Source organism: Sphaeramia orbicularis, chromosome 5, assembly GCF_902148855.1.
Source record: "Sphaeramia orbicularis chromosome 5, fSphaOr1.1, whole genome shotgun sequence".
Taxonomy (NCBI): Eukaryota; Metazoa; Chordata; class Actinopteri; order Kurtiformes; family Apogonidae; genus Sphaeramia; species Sphaeramia orbicularis.
This window is the reverse complement of record NC_043961.1, coordinates 21,947,202-21,956,412: the sequence shown is the minus strand read 5'-3', so window position 1 is coordinate 21,956,412 and position 9,211 is coordinate 21,947,202. Positions and strand designations below refer to the sequence as shown.

At 35.9% G+C, this 9,211-nt stretch overlaps 1 protein-coding gene across 1 annotated transcript in view; it reads right to left on the bottom strand.

The window, feature by feature from the left end:
* slc2a9l1 (solute carrier family 2 member 9, like 1) overlaps positions 1 to 7,510 on the bottom strand; it is a 14,306-nt gene extending 6,796 nt beyond the window's left edge. Inside the window, exons 1-7 of the mRNA XM_030135390.1 lie at positions 7,391 to 7,510; positions 5,745 to 5,869; positions 4,942 to 5,071; positions 4,694 to 4,842; positions 2,416 to 2,603; positions 2,224 to 2,334; positions 45 to 146 (exon numbers count right to left, since the gene is read on the bottom strand). Of these exons, the coding sequence (XP_029991250.1) occupies positions 45 to 146; positions 2,224 to 2,334; positions 2,416 to 2,603; positions 4,694 to 4,842; positions 4,942 to 5,071; positions 5,745 to 5,869; positions 7,391 to 7,479 (894 nt within the window). The 5' untranslated portion in view covers positions 7,480 to 7,510. The remainder of the gene's footprint in view (positions 1 to 44; positions 147 to 2,223; positions 2,335 to 2,415; positions 2,604 to 4,693; positions 4,843 to 4,941; positions 5,072 to 5,744; positions 5,870 to 7,390) is intronic.
* Between the last annotated feature and the right edge of the window lie 1,701 nt (positions 7,511 to 9,211).

Below are 9,211 nucleotides of genomic sequence, written 5' to 3'. Positions count from 1 at the left end.
TCTTTTCTTTTATTTGTATTGGTTCTAACAGAAGACAGGTTTACCTTTAGGTTCATAGTGACAGTGACCAACACCCAGGAGGCAGACATGACTCCATAACCACAAAAGAACAACGGCCTCCGCCCTATGTGTTCGATCAGCAGACCCTGAGACAGAAACAAACACCACAACTAAAACTGTGTAGGATTTACAAGGAACAGAAAGAATCCAAGGTCATGAGGCTGTTTCAGATGCCGTTGTTTCACACTGGTTGTTGATTCCAGCTCAGTTCGTTTTGCAAATGCATGAGTTGCTTTTGATTCATTTGGTCAAAATTCACTAGTTTTAGTTTAGTTTTGTATGTAATAGTCTTGGGTACTTTCTTCAGTTAAGATAAGCTCATCAATTAAAAAAAAAAAAAGAAAAACATGATCCAAAATATAAAGTCACACCTATTAGTGCATTAATTACTATTTATTGGCTTAAGAGTCTAATTTAGACCAGCTCTAAATGTAAAGTGTCATGCGATAATCTTTGTTATGATGTGACGCTCTGTAAATAAAATAAAATAAAATAAAATAAAATTAAATAAAATTAAATTAAATTAAATTAAATTAAATTAAATTAAATTAAATTAAATTAAAATTAAATTAAATTAAATTAAATTAAATTAAATTAAATTAAATTAAATTAAATTAAATTAAATTTGATATAAAGGCTGGATATTGATTCACAACTAAATACTGAAGCAAATTGTGAAGCTGAGCACAAAATGGGTCATCATCATTTGTTCTTTTTGGGAAAACTGTCCTGTTTTGATTTTGATTTGATTTGATAAAGCACTTTGTGACTGTCTGTGAAAAGTGCTCTATAAATAAAATTTACTTACTTATTTCCATATTAACAAAACCCTCAATGGACCTGTTTTATTGCTTGTTCAATGGATCAGTTTTAGCTTTCCTTTTTTTTTTGGAACTTTTTATTTTGTATTTTTGCATTTTTACAAGGTACAATTGAGCATTCCCCAAAATAAAATCATTAACAATTAACAGACAGAAAAAAAGCAATACACAAAGGTTTCCAGATAGTAAACCGATTAGGAAAACTGATGTATATTATACATAGTAACTATTTAATTGATAGTCAGCATAACTTATAATACAATATATTTCAACAATAACTACATACTATTTTAGCTAAATATAGTAACATTGCATGACTTAAACTACCAGTCAAAAGTTTGGACTCACCTGGTTTTTCTTTATTTTCATGACTATTTACATTATACTGTAGATTCTCACTGAAGGCATCAAAACTATGAATGAACACATATGGAATTATGGAGTTTAAAAAAAGTGTGACATAACTCAAAGCATGTTTTATATTTTAGGTTCTTCAAAATAGCCACATTTTGCTTTGATTACTGCTTTGCACATTCTTGGCATTCTCTTGATGAGTTTCATGAGGTAGTCCCCCGAAATGTTTTCCAAAAGTCTTGAAGGAGTTCCCAGTGATGCTGAGCACTTGTGGGCCATCTGTGGTTCATCTCATGTCATTTAAATGAGGTGAGTCCAAACTTTTGACTGGTAGTGTATATTGTGGGTATCTATTTGATTTTTTTTTTCTGTGTCTTGGCCTGTTTTCTGTTTAAATATCAGTGTTTTTTTAAATTATTATTATTATTATTATTATTATTATTATTATTATTATTATTATATATAATAATAATAATAATAATAATAATAATAATAATAATAATAATAATAATAATGGATTGGATGTATATAGCGCTTTTCTAGACACCCAAAGTGCTTTACATTATTGACCCATTATTCATTCACTCTCACATTCTCCCTCTGGTGGTGGTAAACTACATCTGTAGCCACAGCTGCCCTGGGGCAGACTGACAGAAGCGTGGCTGCCATTTTGCGCCTACAGCCCCTCCGACCACCACCAAACATTCATACACCAGTGTGAGTGGCACTGGAGGTTAGGAGGGTGAAGTGTCTTGCCCAAGGACACAACGGACTGACTAGGACAGAGCGGGATTCAGACTGCCAACCCTTCGGTTATTGGACGACCTGCTCTACCACCTGAGCCATGGCAGCCCCAGGTGAAATTGCATAAAAGAAGCAGTAACTGTGACAATTTTATGTGACAGAACAGACCAGACAAGAACAAAAAAACCCTTTTCGTTAAACTTTCAGTCAGTAGCAAAGAATGTAAAGTAGAAAAACTACTCACACAAAAGATGGAGGTGACAATTTCCGACACCCCGAGACCCAGAGTGACGTATCGGATCTTGTCTCTTGGAATACCTGAGTTCAAGAAGATGTCAAAGGCAAAAGTGCTGATCTGAGAAGAAGGAAAACACTGTTATTAACGGGTAACCTAGGAGTAGCATTCAGATGGTGTTTGACAGATGTGCATCCTCACCACAGCCATGCCTGACATCATGTTACAGCAGTAGATAAAGGACATGGTGACGAGCTGCCATCTCACACTCCTGTTCCTCAGAAGTTGCGCCAGACTTTTTGGAGGGGCGACTTCAAGGGCCGCCTGCTCCACCAACATCTCATCCATCTCCATTTTGTAGTCACCTGAGCCCCACAAAGTCTGCAGAGCTGCGAGGAGAGAACACAGTTAACTCTGCACAGTTCATTGTGATGGTTTATAAAACATATAAAAGATTAATAAATGAAAATACATCAAATTTTGCTCATACACAATGAAATAAGAGTGGTGTTTCTCATGCTATAACCTCCTGAGACCCTGGAAAGTACAAGTTTTGACTATTTCTAAACCCTATAATGCCAAACGTATCATATTTCATACATGAGTTTTGAAGCCCTCTATATGATCAGTGTGATTTTTTTTTTCATGAAAAACCTGATGTATATAAAAAGATACATGCAATACACTGATAATCCACCAGGGGGAGGAATGTGTTCACCAGAGGCCTTTCCAGACAAGAAGGGGCAAGATGACAAGATTATCATTAATGAAGAAGGAGGCAGAATTTTGCTAATTTTGAAAAGAAATTACCAATTTGTTAGACATGTTTGTGTTATGTTATGTTTTTGTTTGTTCAAAAATAATACTATTTGAGCATTGGGAGCAGATGTATCAAATGTGATACACAATTGAAACTCATACATGGAAATTGATATTTGAAAACATTTTTTTGGTTGTTCAGAAGGACCAATAAAGGATCCAATTTCAAAGAACTGGAATTTTCTGTCAGTGTTTTAATGGTTCAGCTTTACAGGGTTAATTAAATAAGTACCGATATTGGAAACATCATGATGCAACAGTTTTGTCAGATACTTTTTTTATGGAATGCCCTTTGTGGTGGACAGTTTTTTTTTTTTAGTTCTTTTTTTTTTTTTGTATAAAGCTGTGAAACTCTTGTCTACAAACATGGGCAGAAAACCCATAGCTGGGTCTTAGGAGGATAAGTGAGGAAAAGGCATGACTTAACCCTTTATTGGTCACTCATAGAAATACTCTGAAATTCAAAATGTCAACCTTAGTGTGTTATTGGAGAACATAACAAGACTTCATTATTTTTGTGAAATTTTTATTATTATTATTATTATTATTATTATTATTATTATTATTATTATTATTATTATTACATTGAGAATCAAGGTTAATGAAGTTACCATATTTGGTTCCTTACCAGAGGTGTCAAAAATATTCACATTCATTACTCAGAAGCATAGAAGTATAGATACTTGGGTTTAAAAAGACTTCTGTAGAAGTTGAAGTATCAACTCAAGGTTTTTACTCAACTAAAAGTGTAAAAGTACTGGCTTCAAAACTACTTAAAGTAAAAAAGTAAATGTAAGGGAATAAAATGCCATTAGGACAAAATCTTAGGCAGCACCACACTTGGAATGGTATATGTTTGTACTTCCCGCACTCGTACTTCCCATCCAATCAAATTCACTCTATGTAGATGGCGCAATTTATCTGGATAGTTGTTTTTATTATTTGAACAAGGACAAGCCAAAACGAAATAGGAGTAACAAGGCTATTTTTAAAATGTAATGAGTAGAAGTAAAAAGTCAGCTGAAAGACAATTACTCCAGTAAAGTATAGATAAGAAAGGTAATGGAGTATTTCTACTTTCTTATTTGAGACCTCTGTTCTTTACCCATAAGTGACCAACAAAAGTATATATAAAAAATACAAGAGAAACACATGTAAGGTGAAAGAAACTTTTTTTTTCCATTAGAACATCACTTTTAGAACATTAAAACAACATTAGCGCTGATCCAGACCCCTGTCCACGTCCACATTATCCCTTTGAACATTATTCCTTACATTAGTACCATTACTTAATGGTACCTAACAAAGCGGGTCCACTCACTGTTCATGCAGAGGTGGACCTTACAGACCCTGTGGGCCACATATGATTTGAGATGTCATTGTCCTCACTGGAACTGTTGCTGTCACTGTCTTGTAATGTGTGCAGAAATGACCAAATATAGTCACTTGCCCGATAAAGGGTTAAATAAATGAAATAGTTTGATTAAAGTACCACTTACAGTATCTAAATTATAGCCTGTTTGATTCTTTACATTTGGATTCCCTTACTTAAAACAGCACATACTTGTTAACACATACATCTCAGTTTTAGCTTAATGAATTTATTATATGCTTATAAAGAACTGTTTTAAAAAGTATGAATACATGAAAATATGCAAACCTTTTTTGCACGCCACATCATCACTTTTCTCTATGAATAAGTATCTGGGAGCTTCTGGGAAAAAAGGCAGCAATAGAACTTGTAGCACAGCGAAAACTGCAGGGACACATAGGATCAGTTCCCACAACTCCTCACGACCAAGGATTTCACTAAAACAAAAAACAAAAAAAACCCAAAAGTGTTGCACAGCAGGTTCATAGGATTAAAATCATTTGGTAAAAGTCATCCAAACAGACATATGTGCATACCTTAACCCAAAAAACTGTCCAGACACTTTACCAAAGGACAAAAAAGTTGTGTAAGTCAGTGTCACTAAGCCTCTTATCTTCCTGGGTGAAATTTCCCCAAGATACATTATATGAATGGTTCCACCCAGACCTGCAGGTGAAGAGAAGATGGTGGTCAGTCAGGGGAAAATGTGACAAAAGATGTGATAAAAGATGTGTTCAGTTCCTTTACTTAAGTATACATTCTGTTGGGTTTCTGTAAATTGGCTTAGAGTCTGGTTTTGACCAACTCTATATATAAAGTGTCATGAGATAACTTTTTTGTGATCTGGCGCTATATAAATAAAATTTGATTGATTGAGTGATTTGATTGGTTTTCCCCTGTAAGTCGCTTTGGAAAAAAGCGTCTGCCAAATGCATAAACATAAACATAAATGAAAGTACGTGTACGTGAGCCAATAACAAGTAAATGTTATGCATTTAAAATATTATTAACCCATAAAAACTCAAACATCCACCTGTGACCTAATGCATCTACTGATCTAAACTGTTGAACACATGTAGAACCCCTAATCCTATCAATACATGTAAATAATTGGAGTAAAATACACTTATTCATCTTTCCGTGGTCATCAGATATGACCCATTTGGACGTTTAGAGGCTCTGTAGTTACCATGGAAACACCGTCATCTTCTACAACATAGTGCTCATTGAAGTATTCAGTTGAATGAAGTGAAAAACTAGTGAAGTACGAGTATCTGAAAATGAGTCCCTAAGTTCACAACTTTAGTGTATTTATATGCAGTGTGTCCTATTGTTTTACCTGAAGAGATTCCATTGAGAAATCTTCCTACAATGACCATCTCAAACGATTTGAGCCTTTTACTTGTCAACATGAATCCTGCTGCAACAATGGCAACAAAGCTGTTGCAGATCATCACCTTTTTTCTGAACAAAGAGCATAGATTAGATAGATAGATAGATAGATAGATAGATAGATAGATAGATAGATAGATAGATAGATAGATAGATAGATAGATAGATAGATAGATAGATAGATAGATAGATAGATAGATAGATAGATAGATAGATAGATAGAGATTGACATTCATGAAAGATATCATCATCATACACACACACACACACACACACATACACTGTACATGTGAGCGGTCAAAAAGAATAACGCTGAATAAACAAGTGGTTCCACCCCAACCCCAACCCTAACCCTACCCCCAACCCTAACCAACCTTACCCCCAACCCTAACCCTACCCCCAACCCAACCCTAACCCTACCCCCAACCCTAACCCAAACCCTAATCCTACCCCCAACCCTAACCCTACCCCCAACCCTAACCCTACCCCCAACCCTACCCCCCAACCCTACCCCAACCCTACCCCCAACCCTAACCCAACCCCTAATCCTACCCCCACCCTAACCCTAACCCTACCCCCAACCCAAACCCTACCCCTACCCCCAACCCTAACCCCAACCCTACCCTAACCCTACCCCCAACCCAAACCCTACCCCAACCCTAACCCCAACCTAACCCTAACCCTACCCCCAACCCTAACCCCAACCCTAACCCTACCCCAACCCTAAACCTAACCCTACCCCAAACCCTAACCCCAAACCCTAACCCTACCCCAACCCAAACCCTACCCCAACCCTAACCCCAACCCTACCCTAACCCTACCCCTACCCCCAACCCTACCCCAACCCTAACCCTTACCCTACCCCAAACCCTAACCCCAACCCTTACCCTAACCCTAACCCTAACCCTAACCCTTACCCTACCCCCAACCCCCAACCCTAACCCTACCCCAACCCTAACCCTGCCCCCAACCTTAACCCTAACCTTAATCCCGCCCCTCACACATATTGAAGCTTATTTGGCATCGATCCAGCTGATGTCATATGCATGTTGTGATGTCAGCATATCAACTTCCTCTATATATGTGCCAAGTTTGAAATTAATTAAAACAATATTCATGTTTTTACAGACATTTGAAATTTTACCCATTATAAGTAAATGGAAGAAACACAAATAATTTAAAAAATCATAAAAATATTAACTTTGACCTACTTTTCCCAAATTCTAACTACATCTATTCAGGGTCACTGGCAATCTATAAATCCATTTTGGTATGAATTCAACCAATAGGCTTGCCTCTACAGACATTTGAAATTTTGCCCATTATAAGTAAATGGGGAAGAAAAAAAAAAGATTTTAAAAATTCATTAAAACAAAATTGAAGTTTGACCTACTGTTCCCAAAATGTAATCAGATCCTTTCTGGGTCACTGGTAGTGTATAAACCCAATCTGCTATGAATTCAACCAACAGTTGTGCTGCTGGAGTGTTAACAAAACAAACAAACCAAACCAAAAACAATACCCCTTGCCTCCCCTTTTTTTTTTTTTGGTGGGGTGTGTGTGTAAATGATGCATTCCTTGTTCCATACTCACCTTCCAAACATGCCTGACATGTATCTGACACTGATAGCACCAAAGAGTCCCCCAATGGCATACATGCTAACTATAAGAGACCAGATCATGGTGGCGGTCCCTGGAGGTGGAACTTCTCCATATCTGTCGTACCAGCTGCTGTTAATGAAGTTCTGTATAAACTACAAACACAGTTTCAATATAAACGGAACATTTTGCAGAACTGATCCATTGATGAATGACAAACAGATTGAAAAATATAGTAGTTTTAAATAGATTACAGGAGATATTGAATGGATATTTTTTATGCTTCACCAACTGATCAACAGGATGTTACAGAGGAGAACGGTTATAGGTTGTGTATCTCACCGGTGAAGGGGAACTCACTGCAGTAGCGTGGTAGCCGGCCTGAAAGCTTCCTCCAAGCCCCAAAATAATAATGAGGATCAGAGCATTGCCACGAAACTAAACACAGAATTAGAATTTAACAATGAAAGGTGAGTGAAGTGATTGTTACCATTTGTCATTCATTATTATCTTTTGCATTTTGTATTTTATACTAAAAAGCAGGAATTTCCCTACATTTAATTTACTGTTCATGTCAATGTTCAGACTAATTCAAAGGCTATTATATTAAAACACAGACATAATGGTTTTTCATCAAAATATATCATTTACTGAAGATAAAATCAAGCATCTATGGCAGTGTTTTTCAACCTTAAACTCAGGACCCAATGTGGGGTCACCTGGAATTCAAATGGAGTCACCTTAAATTTCTAGTAATTGATAAAAGAAAAACAACAACTTACTAATAAAAAAACATATGGTGAGACAAACTCTGAAGCTGAAACTGAAGCACTGTGGTACTGTTTATCTTTCAAATGTTCATTGTGGTCAGTTTCAGATGCTGCAGCTCTTTCATAATTCATAGTTTGAGTTCTTGTTTGTTCAGTATTAATTGTCAGCCTTGGAAATTCAAGCTGGACTGACTGTACATATCCTGACCAAGGAAAATAAAATTCTCCCTTTGTGCAGTAATCTACACCTGTCTTTTCTGCCTCCGTCCAGAATAATATACATTATATAGACTAAATGTCACCTGAAATTAATGTTTATTTGCAGCATCGTATAACAAATTATTACATGAGCAAAAACAAATTAATTTGAGCCAAAAAAAAAAGTCTCCGTTTTGAATGTCTGGGGTCGTTAGCAATTTGTGATGTTACAATGGGGTCATGAGGAAAAAAAGATTGGAAACAACTGATGTACGGCTTTTGTCATTTATTAATCTACACGGATTTTACCGGTGAATCAGCGTTGTTGAAGATGATAGTGTTTCCATGGTAACTACGAAGCCTCTGAACATCCAAATGGGTCATATCTGATGACCATGAAAAGATGATAAACTGCTTTTGACCTGAATTATTTCTTAATAATAATAATAATAATGATGATGATGATGATGATGATGATAATAATAATAATAATAATAATAATGATGATGATGATGATGATGATGATAATAATAATAATAATAATAATAATAATAATAATAATAATAATAATAATAATGCTGGCGACTTGTCCAGGGTGTACCCTGCCTTCGCCCCATGTAGCTGGGATAGGCTCCAAGCGACCCCCGTGACCCTAGTGTGGATAAAGCGGGTTCAGAAAATGAACGAATAATAATAATAATAATAATAATAATAATAATAATAATAATAATAATAATAATAGCTTTATTTATATAGCACCTTTTAAAACAAAGTTTACAAAGTGCTTTTGACAGACAAGTAAAGGGCACAACAGCAGGATACAAGATGCAAATAAAAACACTAAAAC